Source organism: Gaeumannomyces tritici (assembly GCF_000145635.1).
Source record: "Gaeumannomyces tritici R3-111a-1 unplaced genomic scaffold supercont2.5, whole genome shotgun sequence".
Taxonomy (NCBI): domain Eukaryota; kingdom Fungi; phylum Ascomycota; class Sordariomycetes; order Magnaporthales; family Magnaporthaceae; genus Gaeumannomyces; species Gaeumannomyces tritici.
In genome coordinates this window covers 192,022-205,238 of record NW_008804549.1, presented here as the reverse complement: position 1 = coordinate 205,238, position 13,217 = coordinate 192,022, and the positions used below count along the sequence as shown (strand labels likewise).

General features: G+C 62.0%; 7 protein-coding genes across 7 annotated transcripts in view; 3 read left to right on the top strand and 4 right to left on the bottom strand.

Annotated features, from left to right (window-relative positions):
* The window catches only part of GGTG_09044 (hypothetical protein), a gene marked incomplete at both ends in the record, with an annotated part of 1,403 nt that extends 1,195 nt beyond the window's left edge, over window positions 1-208 (top strand). The window contains one exon of the mRNA XM_009226887.1: window positions 11-208. Within this exon, the coding sequence (XP_009225151.1) occupies window positions 11-208 (198 nt within the window). The remainder of the gene's footprint in view (window positions 1-10) is intronic.
* A 48-nt stretch (window positions 209-256) lies between these two features.
* On the bottom strand, window positions 257-2,950 carry GGTG_09043 (hypothetical protein). Its single transcript, XM_009226886.1, has 3 exons — window positions 2,140-2,950; window positions 995-2,072; window positions 257-908 (listed from the first exon to the last, which is right to left on the bottom strand). Exons 1-3 carry the CDS (start codon window positions 2,760-2,762, stop codon window positions 432-434), a joined length of 2,178 nt encoding a protein of 725 aa, XP_009225150.1. The 5' UTR covers window positions 2,763-2,950; the 3' UTR covers window positions 257-431.
* Window positions 2,713-5,203, top strand: GGTG_09042 (hypothetical protein). The gene is made up of 3 exons (XM_009226885.1): window positions 2,713-3,725; window positions 3,803-4,358; window positions 4,432-5,203. Exons 1-3 carry the CDS (start codon window positions 3,607-3,609, stop codon window positions 4,795-4,797), a joined length of 1,041 nt encoding a protein of 346 aa, XP_009225149.1. The 5' UTR covers window positions 2,713-3,606; the 3' UTR covers window positions 4,798-5,203.
* GGTG_09041 (hypothetical protein) lies at window positions 4,847-6,472 on the bottom strand. Its single transcript, XM_009226884.1, has 2 exons — window positions 6,176-6,472; window positions 4,847-6,092 (listed from the first exon to the last, which is right to left on the bottom strand). The coding sequence occupies exons 1-2, from the start codon at window positions 6,359-6,361 to the stop codon at window positions 5,079-5,081; spliced, it is 1,200 nt and encodes a 399-aa protein (XP_009225148.1). The 5' UTR covers window positions 6,362-6,472; the 3' UTR covers window positions 4,847-5,078.
* Window positions 6,473-6,721: 249 nt separating this feature from the next.
* GGTG_09040 (hypothetical protein) lies at window positions 6,722-8,542 on the top strand. The gene has a single exon (XM_009226883.1). It carries the CDS (start codon window positions 7,024-7,026, stop codon window positions 7,939-7,941), a length of 918 nt encoding a protein of 305 aa, XP_009225147.1. The 5' UTR covers window positions 6,722-7,023; the 3' UTR covers window positions 7,942-8,542.
* On the bottom strand, window positions 8,257-11,033 carry GGTG_09039 (hypothetical protein). The gene is made up of 3 exons (XM_009226882.1): window positions 10,267-11,033; window positions 10,100-10,183; window positions 8,257-10,009 (listed from the first exon to the last, which is right to left on the bottom strand). Exons 1-3 carry the CDS (start codon window positions 10,637-10,639, stop codon window positions 8,661-8,663), a joined length of 1,806 nt encoding a protein of 601 aa, XP_009225146.1. The 5' UTR covers window positions 10,640-11,033; the 3' UTR covers window positions 8,257-8,660.
* Window positions 10,965-12,507, bottom strand: GGTG_09038 (hypothetical protein). Its single transcript, XM_009226881.1, has one exon. It carries the CDS (start codon window positions 11,967-11,969, stop codon window positions 11,277-11,279), a length of 693 nt encoding a protein of 230 aa, XP_009225145.1. The 5' UTR covers window positions 11,970-12,507; the 3' UTR covers window positions 10,965-11,276.
* Window positions 12,508-13,217: the final 710 nt, after the last annotated feature.

Genomic DNA, 13,217 nt, shown 5'->3' with positions numbered 1-13,217 from the left:
GCGGCGCGAGGCGGCGCTCTGGCGCGTGCGCGACGTGCAGCTGTGGAACCCGGCGGGCGCGGTGCGGCGGCTGGTGGAGGCGTGCGGGGTCCCGTGCGAGTGGGTGGCGCGCGAGGAGGACAGCATCGCGAGCCTGATGTGGTACGGCGAGGGGGGCGCGGGGAGGGCGGTGGAGTGGGTTGCCAACGACAAGTTTGCGTGGTGCTAGGTGCTAGGTGCTTTGGCTTGTTATGGGGATCGAATGGGAATCTTTCTGATGTACACGGGAGTAAGTACTCGACATGTGACCGTCAAGTCACGACAGCCAACCTAGTCTTGGTACTGGGAATGGTGGTTTCCACATATTCTACCTGGATGGCTAGGAATGTCATTATACACGCTTGCAAAACTATAGCACAACATAAGAAATGCATGTCCCTTTCCCCCCCCGCTCAGAACCCACCCGTCCCCTTGACCCTCTTCAACGCCGCAACAATCCCTTTACCCCAGCTGAACCGCCCCGGATCGACCCCGGTCGCCTCGTCGGCCTCGTTCCCATCCTTGTCCCTCCAGACGCCGTCGACAGGGTCCAGGGCGCCGTACAGGTGCGTGTTCTGGTTCCGGCGCAGCCCCTCGGCCCAGTCGCGCGCCACGTGCGGCGGCAGGTCCAGCAGCGCGTTGACCTCCTGGCTGTGCATCCAGCTCTGGGTGTCCTGGTTGCCGCTGCCGACGACGGCGACGCGGCCGTCGGCCACGAGCAGCTTGATGTGGCACGACCGCAGCCGCCGGCTCTGCGTGAGCGGCGCGGCGCAGTCGCGGCCCACGTACCAGTGGTAGTGCAGGCGCTCGCGGCCAGTGGGTGAGAGGGCGGTATGTAGGCGGTGGGCGATCATTTCGTTGTGGCCGCCCTGCTTTGGGAGGAGTTCGCCCTGTTTTTTTGGGTCCTTGTTAAAAAACAAAAAACAAAAAAAAAGCCAAAGAGAATAAAGAAGCAGAGATAAAAGTCCAAACTTACAATGTCGTTGTACCCGAGACATATGAAACAGGTCACGTCCACCCCGCGCTCGCACGCCTCCACGATGGCCGGCAGCAGCGGCTCCGCGTTGAGCGTCGGGCTCTGGATGAAGACGCTCTCGGTGGCGTACCGCAGCGCCGCCAGCCACGCCGCGTTCTGCGGGTTCGAGTCGGAGCTGTTGTCGGGCGGGCCGTGCGGAGGGCGGCACACGAGCGCCATGGGGAACGGGTCGTGCGGCGCGTGGGCGAGCAGCGGCGTCATGTCATCCTCGGGCGCCGCCACGGCGGTGGTAGAGGCCGCGGCCTGTCTCGGCTCGGGGCGGAAGTCGGGGTTCGTCGTGTGGTTGAGGTGGCGCGTCACAGCGTCCAGGTGTGTTTTTGATGGGTTTGAGGGTGAGGGTGTGAGGAGCGCCTGCACGCGCCGGGCCTCGGCGTCGATGGTGGCGTCATAGACTGGGCCGCCGGCGTCGGCTTCGCCGCTAGGGGGAGTTGGCGGCGCTGCGGGTTCAGACATGGTTTCAGGGCCTGCCCGGAAGCAAGGGGCGTCTTCGGAAGCAGCAGGACTGTCGCGCGTCGGCAGCGGCGGGCTCAGCGCCTTGCTCCACGACAGCAGCGCCATGTCGTAGACGGCGTCGACGACGGGGCCCTCGAGGTGCACCAGCATCTCGAGGTTGTCGTTGTCCTGGATGTTGTTGCTCTGCAGCACGGCGGCGCGCCGGTCGACGATCATGAACTTGCTGTGGAAGGTGCCGAGGATGGGGCTGTGGTAGTTCATGACCTCGAGCTCCAGGTTCGGCACCTCGGCCGCGGCGGGCAGCCCGACCGCGCCGCCGGCGTAGTCCTTTTCCGATACGACGGCGTGCGGATCGACGAGCTGGCGGATGGAGCCGCGGTCGTACATAATCTTGACCACCACCTTTTCGCCCGAGCCGCGCTCGCCGACGCGTCGGGACAGCTCCTTGAGGGCGTCGGTGATGACCTTGGACGCCACGCTGTTTTGCCAAAAGTTGGTGGCCAGGAAGACCTCGCGGTTGGCGGCGACGATGAGGTTTGCCATGTGCCGAACGATGTCGGGGATTCTGAGACACAAAAAGACGTGGTCAACAAAAAAGGGGGCTACCTCCTGCGTTGCTCGGCCAGACGCACGTTGAGATTATCGTCAGGGGGAGAACGCCACTGCTGCCCATCAAAGACGGGCTGACCATTCCTCTTTCCGGATGTCCGTCGATGGACACCAGCGCGTCGTGGTACATCTTGAGGAACAGATCGCTGGGCCTCTGGGAGCCCCAGCGCCCGCACATGGCGGCCCTGTCGAGGCTGTCTGCTGGGAGCGTACCTCCACTGCCCTCGGGCACCGTTGACGTTGATGGCTGTCCTCGGGCTGCACCTTCACTGACACACAGCCTCTTCCACGCCTCCTTGGGGGCCAGGCCAGGTTCCTGTGCCAGGAGGGACGACACGGTCTCGGCCGAGGTGCACATGGCCAGGACTTGGTCGCTGAACGTTTCGTCCCGTAGTGGGGGCGACGGCACCCGGTCCTTGGCGGAGGCCTCATCGGTGTCCTTTGCATGGTTGTTGGGGCGAGAGGGCGCACCACCGCCGCGCGCCAGATGTCCGGGCTCAGCGGACGCGGTGTGCATGTTGGTATCGCGCGGCTTTGACGACAAGTTGGAACCCGAGCGCGGTGTCATGTATGCGTGGTAGGGGAACGTAACAAATGCCTGGTAAAACACGCCGGCAACGGTACGGACGTCGTCGGTGACAGGCATTGTCGGCGTTGCTATCTTCTTGTTGTATTCATTTATTTTATCCAAGCATGTATCGCCTCCAGAATGTCGTAGGGCCTCGTCAGCGGCCCCATGGCCAAGCCTGCCCGTTCTTGTACGGGCGTGTCAACGCTAGCAGGCGGCAAAGCTTTGCGGTTGGTGGGCTCGGCCGATGAGGTCATAACAGGGCGGCCGGCGCCGAAGAGCTAACGCACGCACGCCAAGGAATCAGGTTCGGATCGCCAAGAACAGGGCGGGTGCTAGACCGCAGTGCCGAGCAGCCGGGCCCGACTGGACTTGGGATTTGTTTCCAGGTTTTAGTTTCGTCTGATTGTCATTTGATTTTGGTTGGTTTCTTTTTCTTTTTGACCATCTCCTTCGTTCAAGGGTGGCCCACTCCATGGACACAATAATACTCCCGGTTGAAATGGTCTCCCGAATCCCACACACCTCAACTCCTCGCAATATCAGCCCGCCAGCCGCACAACCCGAGATCCAACCACTTCGGGTTCTCCCCCGCTGACGACCTCGACTGCCGATCCGATCTCCCTGACCGATGTGACCCGCCAATTCGGGCATGGCCGCCACCTCTCTAGAGCCGCGCGTTGGGCAATATCGACATTGCCAGACGGGCCACTGATGAGCGCGGGATAGAATGGCAGGAATCTCGCATTCAGCCGGCCGCATATTATCATGCTTATTTTAATGGTTACACAACATGCTCGATGCTACCGACCCTGCTATCTCCTGGTCAGCAAAGATGGACGCCATATAAAGCAGAACTGTAACCACAACTCCCCCGCAGCTAGCGTGGCGATTGGGCCAAACCACCTGTTGACCTCCCAAGATGCGCGGTCCGAACCTGTGGAAGTGGGCGTGCCTCGCACTTGCCGCCTGTCCCGCGACGGCGGCGCCAACGCCAGGGGGCCACGCCAAGTGCGCAAAAGTGACCAAGCGGATGCCATGGTACGTACAGCCTGGACAGTGGACACTCACCCATGCATGCTAGACGGTTGTCGACAACTAACAAGAACCGACGACAGGCACGCCATGCCCGACGACGGCAAGCGCGCCTACCTGGCCGCCGAGGTGTGCGTCCTCGGCTCCCCGACCAAGCTGACCGCCGTCCCGGGGGCCAAGACGCGGTGGGACGAGCTCGTGGGCCTGCACCAGGTGCACGCGCTGCAGATCCACAGCACGGGCACCTTCCTGCCGTACCACCGCTACTTCCTGCACGCGCACGAGGCCCTGCTGCGCGAGTGCGGGTACGACGGCGGGCTGCCGTACTGGGACGAGACGCGGGACGCGGGCCGCTTCATCGGCTCGCCCGTCTTCCACCCGACCCTCGGCTTCGGCGGCGACGGCAAGGGGGCCCAGAACTGCGTGGCTGACGGGCCCTTTGCAAACGCCACCGTCAGCATCGGCCCGGGGTTTACCTCGCAGCCGCGCTGCGTCAACCGCAAGGTCACGAGCTTCCTGAGCGCGGGCTGCGGCGCCGCCCAGGTGGCGGCGGCCATCAGCCCCGACACGTACGACGACATGTGGGTGCGCGTGTACAACGGGCCGCACCTGACGGGGCATATAGCCCTTGCCATGATGGTGAGTTTGTTTGCGCTTCGTGCTTCATCAGAACTAATAAACAAACTGACACTGACCTCCCCCGCTCGTCTAGAACGGAGACTCCATCACGTCCCCCGGCGACCCACTGTTCATGCTGCACCACGGCTTCGTCGACAAGATGTGGTGGGACTGGCAGGCCAAGAATCTCACGGCCCGCCTGACGGCCATGGGCGGGCCCAATGCCCAGGACCCAAACACCGGCTTCCTCGAGTTCCCGGGAGGCATCGAGGAGGAGTCCAAAATGTGGGGGAAGCCGACGGCCGAGATGCTGGCCGTGACGCCCGACCCCGCGAGGGGCGACCCTGCCAACATCACGACCCTGTCTCACATCATGACGTCGCTCGGCATCATTCCCGACGCGACCGTGGCCGATGTCATGGACATTCAGGGGGGCTATCTGTGCTACGAGTATGTGTGAGGACACACTACGTGTTACATTAGCCTCTGTATCACAGGTCTGTGCCAGGTTGGGAAATTGTTTCTCAGTTATTCCGGTACTATAAAGCCTATAAGGCAGCAGGTACATAGCTCTCAGGACACTAGACAATGCTATCCAAGTCACTGGAGCTACTTTGACTGTTGAAACCAATACCATCAGCAATACCACATCTGCACCGACTCGTGTATGCGCACACCTCTTGCACCGTCTATAGCCAAGAATCAGAGAAAAGGAAGACGAGAACAGCAGAAGCAAAACGTTTACAGCTCGCCCATGCTGTCAACATCGGCAGCCTCGAGCTTGGCAAAGTCGGTCGAGGCCAGCTCATAGACAAAGGCCAGCGTCATGCGGGCGTGCTGCAGCATGTGGTCGAAGCTAAGGTACTTGATCAAGTCCTCAGTCGAGTGAATGTGGTCGTCGGACAGCTCAAACGACGACTCGATGACGAAAGCCGACGGGTAGCCAGCCTTGGACGCCGAAGCGTGGTCGCTGCAGGCGTAGCCGCACTTGGTCTCAACAAAGGGGATGGCGCAGTACTCGACGATGATCTTCTTGATGAATTCCGTCAGGGCCGGGTCGACGTAGTCGACAATGACACCGACGCTCTCGGGCTTGCCGGCGTCGAGGGTGCGCTGGACGAAGCCCGTCATGTCCTGCTGCAGCATGGCCTTGATGTCGCGCTGCTGCTTCTCGTACGACGAGAAGATGGCCTGGCTGCCCAGCAGGCCGCCCTCCTCGGCGCTGTACCAGTGGAACTCGACCGTGTTCTTGAGCTTGCCCTTGGCAAAGTCGTCGCTCTGCAGCAGGACGCGCAGCGCCTCGAGGATGGTGACGGTGCCGCTGCCGTCGTCGTCGGCGCCGGGGGCGGCCAGGATGGAGGGCAGCCACAGGTTGATGCTGTCCTGGTGGGCGCCGACCACGACTGTGGACTTGGACTGACCGGGAATGGTGGCGATGATGGAGTTCTGGCCCCACGAGTGCTTGAAGTGCTCGACGTGGACGCCGTGGGCGTGGGCGCCGGCGTCGGCGATAGTCTTGTTGACCTCGGACAGCAACCACTCGGACGACTGGCGGCCCGTCTCCGACTTGTAGTAGCGCGTGTGGAAGCTGGTCAGCTTCTCGAGGTGCGTCTTCATGTGCGACTTGTCAAGCTTCTCAAGGAGGGGCTTGATGGCGTCCTGCTGGGCGGCCTTCTTGGGGAAGACGGCAGTGCGGCGGGTGCCGAGGGCGCCAAGGTCGGGGGTGTCGGTGATGTCCATGAAGCGCTGGCCATTCTGTTGTTGTCGCGTGTTAGCATCGAGCACCTAGATCTGTTCATCTGTGCATCTGTGCAGGTTTGCTGCATCAAATAACGTACCCGGCGCAGCTCCCACTTCTCGTCCTCAGTCACCCATCTCGTCTCGCCCGGAGCCAGCTCGATGTGGAACTTCTCGGCCTCGGCAACCTCAGGGTGCAGCTGAACATGGTCGGGCTCCGCCTCCTGGACGAAGCGCGCGCTGATGGCCGGCAGCAGCAGCGCGAGGATGGACGTCGACGCTTTCATATTGGGAGAGAAGTAGACAGTGTGCAAACGTAGGTTTATTAATCTGATCTTGTCCCAAAGCTTGTGATGGTTGATGGGATGGGTGGATGGGACGGATGGGGATGATGGAGAAGGCAGGTTGGAGAAGGTTGGCTGGTGGGGGAAACACTGGGGGAAGTACACAGTAAACGGGGAATGGCCAAGCAACGACTCGCGGAGTTGTCGGAGTCGGAGTCAGGCAGGCGTCAATGTGTGACGCCTACAGCTCGACAGCGGGTGGCTCGTGCGCCCTGCAGCCAGCACAGTCTGCCGCCGTCTGCCGCTGTCCGGGACCATCTTTGCCTGATTGGCTGCTTCTCCAACCCACCCAGACACGTCAATCGTCTCCACATGAAGCCATCCGCACAGGCTGGTTTGTTTGGCTGTTCCTTGGAGTTGCAGTCCCTGAGCCCTGTCCGGGCCCAGTCGTCCACCGTCCCCTCATCCCAGTCGTCCCAGCTTGCCCCTCCACCGCCCGCCCGACCAACTATTCCATGGCGCCGTTTAAAAGGCGGGCGCTCCCAGCCCGTCTGCCTCACCCCCGCAGCCCTGGCCCTGCCCGAACCTCACCTCCCTCGCTGAACCCCCCCTCGTGACAACACACACCCCCGGGCCCCCCCCTCCTAGCCCACGTCACGCCCGTCATGGCCAAACCAAGCTCGAGCTCAAGCTCCAAACGGAGCAGCAAGTCGTCGGCGTCGGCGTCGGGCAGCGGCGACGGCGCCGCCGCCCCCGCGGACCGCCAGCCCTTTGAGCTGATCCGCCGCGGCGTCAAGAAGCCGTCGCCCGCCGGCACGGCCCTCTTCATCGCCCTGCGCGCCCTCGACGTGCCGCTGCAGTACCAGCTCGTGTCGGGCGCCTGGTCCGTCCCGCTGCTGGGCCGCCTCGGGCTCGCCGCCGCCCGCCCCGTCGTCACCACGGTCGCCCACACGGGCGTCGCCGCCATCGACCGCCTGCGCCTCAGCCGCCCGGGACTGGTGCTGCTGGTCATGGCGGCCGGCTCGGCCGCCAAGCACGCCCTCTGGGTCGGCTTCATCTCGCTCGAGGAGTTCCGCCCGCCCGCCGCCGCCGTCGTGGCCGGCTTCAACAGCTTCTTCAACAGCGTCAACTCGCTGCTGCTCGTCGCCGCCGTCACCTCCACCTCGGTCTCGGGCCCCTTCGTCCCCGTCAACCACCCCAAGCTCGGCGGCAAGTTCTACGTGCCCGTCCAGCTCGCCGTCGGCCTCGGCCTGTACGTGGTCGGCATGGGCCTCGAGCTGGTCTCGGAGGTGCAGCGCCGCCGCTTCAAGTCCAAGCCCGAGAACAAGGGCCGCATCTGCCGCAAGGGCCTGTGGGGCGTCGCCCGCCACATCAACTACACCGGCTACGCCCTGTGGCGCACCGGCTTCACCCTCGCCGCTGGCGGCTGGATCCCCGGCGCCGTCGCGGCCCTCTTCAACGCCTGGTCCTTTGTCGCCAGGAGCACCCCCGAGCTGGAGGCCTACATGAGCCGCAAGTACCGCGACTCGTGGTCCAAATACAAGAGGGACGTCAAGTGGCTGCTGCTGCCCGGCATCTACTAAGAGCCGAGCCGGCCTGCTCGTCTGCCTACCTAGCCCTCGCCATGATTACACGATTGACGTTGGAAACTCTCACCTCGGACCTTATGCATGGAACTAAAATGGAAGGATTGGTTGTGTGCAGCATGTGCTATATGCACAGAAATCTCTTTTCCAAGCCGCGGCCTGTCTAGCCGCATGGACGGCTCGCCGAACCCCGGCCACGGCCCCGGGTTCATATCCCTCCTGAGCCGACTGTTCCCGGCTCGGGCAGTTGTCAAGTCAAAGGCTACATGGAGATGGATCAAAGAAAGTAAAACAAGAAAATAACATCAATGTTTCAGCTTATCCAGTTCTTCATGCTTGGCAATGCTCAGCCGCATGAGGAATGGTGGTCGTGACGGTAGTGAATCCTACTACAAGGGCTACCTGGGTATACCCAACATCGCCCCCACACATGAGAGCGAACTGCTTCTATTCGCAAGTCTGCTTCTGCCTGCGGGGTCTACTTCTTGATATCCTAGAAACAAACAGGTCCAACATGCCGAATACAGCAAACATCCGAGGGTATTAGAGCGGGCTTGCCAATCGACGACCAAAAAAATGATGCGTCGTAACAATGAACATAGCCATGCTATCCAAAAACAAAAAGAGTGTCGGGTACGTGCCGATCATCATATGTGCAGTGACAAGTCGCAGAATCCAACCCAAGGTAGATGGCCACAACAAACAAGCCAGCCCCCTCACATGGTGTCCTCCATCTGCTTGCTGCGCACCTTGGCCCACGTGTCGCGCTCCTTCTTGCCGCCCTGGCTCTCGAGGCCCATGCCGCGCTCGACCCACTCGCGGCTGCCCATGTGGCTGAGGCGCGAGAGGGCGCGCGCAAAGGCAAAGGCCTCCTCGTCACCCGAGAACAGGCCCGAGGCCGCCTTGAGCCGGTCGATGTTGTGGTCCAGGTCCTCCATCATGTGGCCCATGGCGTCGTCCACCTCGTCGTCGCTCAGCCGCATGTCGTCTTGCTGCTGCTGCTTCCTGGCTGCCGCCATGGACTCGCGCATCTCCTGGCGCGACACAAACAGCTCCGAGAGCGGCACGGCCGTCGTCAGCACCAGCTTGGCATGACCCTCGTACACGGCGTCGATAAAGGTGATGAAGCGACGGGCGAGGTCGCGCTGGCGGTACGTCATGCCCGGCACGTCGGTCACGACAAAGGCGTCGTAGTTGCGCACGAGCTCGAGGTAGTCGGCGGCGCCCGTCGGGCGGCCGATGAGCTCGTCAAACGTGAACCAGGCGGTGCGGCCGCTGACGCGGGGCACGTAGATCTTGCGGCCCCAAACCGTGTGCATCTCCGGGTGCGGCTCGGGCTCGTCCGGGTCGCCCAGGAACCGGAACCACTTCTCGGCGTGCGAGTGCGCGTGGTTGTCGAGCGGCGAGTGGTAGACCCCCGACGGCGGGCGCGGGATCTTGCGGTAGTCGGTCGACGAGTCGAGGTTGATGACGTGCAGGCGATTCTTGAGCAGCTGGATGGCGGGGATGAAGGACTGGCGCTGCACGCCGTTCTTGTACAGCTCGTCTGGGTGGCGGTTCGACGTGGTGACCAGCACGACGCCGTGCGACATGAGCGACTCCAGCAGGCGGCGCAGGATCATGGCGTCGGCCACGTCGGTGCACTGGAACTCGTCGAAGCACAGCACGTTGCCCTGCTGCGCGATGTCGGCCGCCACAAACGGCACAGCGTCCATGTCGTTGCCGTGCTGCATCTTCATCTTGTGTAGCCTTTTGTGCACGTCCTGCATGAAGTTGTGGAAGTGGATGCGCGTCCTTGACCTCACGTTGGACGGCAACGTATCATAAAAGAGGTCCATGAGCATTGTCTTGCCCGAGCCCACGTCGCCGTACAGGTACAACCCGCGTGGTAGGTTGGCAGGTATGTCTTTAAGGGCCGCCCTCTTGCCGCCCCCACCCCTAAAGAGACTGCCAAAGAGCGACTTCTTGGGCAGTTCCAGAAGCGACTTGAGGGATGGGTGCTCGACTGGTCTGGCGCGATAGTGGCACAGTTCGTCGTGAAGGTGCTGGAGGCTGCCTATTATGCCTGCACGAGAGAAAGGTCAGGGTCTGCGGAGGGACAGGGGAAGGCAGCGAGCAGGCACAGGAAACGCTAGGGAGAAGCCCAACCACAAACCTCGTTGGTGCTCATCGTCGCGCAGCAGCCCCTCGCCGACGCGCCGGTCGTACTCCTGCATTGGGCCTATGTCATCCATGTCGACTGTGTGCCGAGGGGCTATTAGTGAGGGGATCCAAGAGGGATGTGAGAGCCGGCGCAAGCGCGAAGTCGCATGACAAACACACCGTTTTCGACCGCAGACGCGGCTGCGCTACTGCTCGCTTGTCTCCTCTGTCCCGCATAGAAGACAGCGGGAAGAATCAGGCGCGAGGGAGAGCACCTGGCAGTGTGGAGAAGGGACTTGGGCGGCGGGCTTTTCGGGGCCGCGTTGGGTCTCGACGCGGGCGCAAGTGGCACAGGTCGTGTGGACCAGGTGCTAGCGGGCCAGGAAGCGGCGGCAGGAGCGGCGGCGGCGGCGGCCGTCCGGAAACACCTCGTGCAGAGCATGCGACGGCGCTGGCGCTGGAGGGGAGGGCGGCAACTTAGGCTGGGCGCGAAGGGAATCCGCAGGACTCGCAGCGGGACCGCAGCAGCGGCTACTGGCGGATGGCGGCCCATTGCGCGTGGTGAGAGTGAGCCGAAATGAGGGTGAGCAGAAAAGAAGGACGGGCGGCAAGGTTCGTAGACTCCAACATAGCAGGGCGATCTTGTCTCTCCAGGAAGAATTGGGGGTACTGTGTAGGTATGTTGGCAGCCAGCACTTGCGGCGCAGGCAGAATAACGAGCCAGGGCGGGATGACGAAGGGCCGTGGACACCACCCCGAACACCCACCTGTGCGACAATGCCGAGGCTTTCCCGACTTTATGGAGGTGTGGCAAGCCGGTGGATTGAGCACTTCCGCTCGGGGCAAGGGAACGGGAGTCAATGTGAGCACGCTAGCAATCGCCATGACGACATCAATTGAGACAAGGCGAGAAGCACAAACGTGGACAAGATTGTTGTAATTTGCGCTGGCAAACCGCGCGCTAATATTTGTTCTAGTAACGACACTAACACCAACGCCCCAAAACAGAGGGCAACTATTAAAATTAACCAGCCAGCCCGACCCAAACGCCGCGTTTTCCATGCAGTCACTAGCCTTATTTTTCGTGTTTTCCGAGGGGTCTGACGCACTTCCTTTGGCCCGAACACTGCCCTAATTGGGCACAGGACACCGACTACTCGACTCCTTCCTTGGCGCTCCCACTGAGCCATTTACAGCATCAGCGCCGCCGCCAGCACGGCGCCTAGCATACCGCCGACCGGGGCCTGGAAGCTCGCGCCGGCGCCGGGCCTCGAGGTGGTCTGCGGGGTGCTGCCAGTGGGGGTGGTCGTCGCGCCGGCGCCGGCGCCGGAGGAGGAGGAGGTGGGGTTGCTGCCGTCGGTGGGCGCCGGCGTACTGGCCGTGGTCGAGACGGTGCCGTTGCCGGCCCTCGCGCTGAGGACGCCGCCGCGGGGCCCGCCGGGCGGCGAGACGGCGGTGAGGTTACCGCGGATGCCGGCGCCGTAGCCCTCGATGCTCTGCGGCGCCGGGCCCGGGTTGACCACGGCGTACATGCCCCTGGCGCAGTGAAAGCCCGTGTTCTGCGAGCAGTAGAAGACGAGGGGCTTGGTGTCGTTGACCGTGACCTGGAACACGTTGGGGCCCTCCTGGCCGGCCTGGATGGGGCCCGTGAAGCCCGAGAAGATGGCGGACTCCCGCGCCGGCCGGCAAGGGGCGTCGAAGCGGCCCTCGACGACGCTGTGGTTGACGGCGAAGAAGTGGAACTCGAGGACGTCGCCTTTGGCCGCCTCGGTTACGTTGGGGCTGAAGCGGAGGCCGTTCTTGCCGACGTCGATCTGGATAGTCTTGGCTGCCGCCTGCAGAGCCAGCGTCGAGGCGACGAGGACCTTGCACAGAGAGAACATGTTTGCGTGCTGGTTTTGTTGTGTGGAGAGATGTGTTCTGAAAAGTGCAGTTATTGCCCAACAGGGATATTTGAGTGGCTTGTTTGTTATTACTGCAAGTAAGGCTGTTGCTGAGTGATGATGTCCAGCTCACAACAGTCAGACAAGGCGGAAACAGTCGCCTTTATATCCCCGCCGCTGCTTCTCTTCCTCCACACCACGACTGCCGAAGTCCGAGATGATACTGGGGTCGGCTACCGTTCCATACCAGTTGTGGCTGCAGAGCCCCCATCGTGAGGAGGCGTGGTCGGGTAGCGCAGGCTCCGGTGCAGCCCCAAAATAGGACAAAAAGTTTGGCGGTTCAGCGTTTGCTCGTTAGCCACCACGTGCTGCAGGGGTCTCATAACCCCTGGCCACAGCCCCCAAGGTAGCCGCAAACAGGGTTCGACTTGCGGCGTGGGGTGGCAAGGATACTTTCGCATTCCCCATGTTTGGAGCTACCCTATAATGTTGATGGGGATGCACTAGCGATTGGCATTCCACGGCTAGCTCCACTTCTCGTAAAGCTTAGCCAGTGATAGGCACATGCTATATCTTTGAGCTGGCGCGCAATGAATAATGCCAGGCTCCCTAGAGGTAATCGCGAAGGGAATTTTTGCCGGTCAGGAATGTTTGGAGCTCTTCTTGGAGGGAGACAGATGATGCAGCGATCAGCGTCAGATTGGAATGTGCACAAGTATTGGTGGCGCTAATGTCAGCCACACCGCGCAACCACTTTCTGCTATTTCGAGCTCTCTAAGCGCCCGCCGACCGGCTGTCTGGTGCCCGAGGCGACTCCGCCACGCCCCATTCTGGGCCAGGCAGCCAGCCGCGCGCCGCAGTCGTCAGCTCACCTCACGCGCTAAAATAGCGCCCCTTAATACCAATTTGGGGTGCACTGTCATGTGCTTGCATATTTTGTTGACGTCTGGCCGGTTGCAACTCCATCCCAATGGAGTAGGTTTTTCATCTGTGGAATCTATCGAATCGTCAAGCCCCGCAAGTGCGCAACCGACGACTGTCGCATCTTCGGCTGTCGTAAAAATCGCCGCTGACGGGCTCATATCATTGGTCATCTCGCACCTACCCGCTCTTTTGGTCTAGGGGCCGTTGGAGCTGACGCTGACATGTTCCTGCTTGATTTGTTTCTCCTCTCGCACTCAAGCCTCGGGTCTCGCTCTCTTCATCCTACGGCTGTTGAACTACCGCATACACAGTAGATGCGAGCGA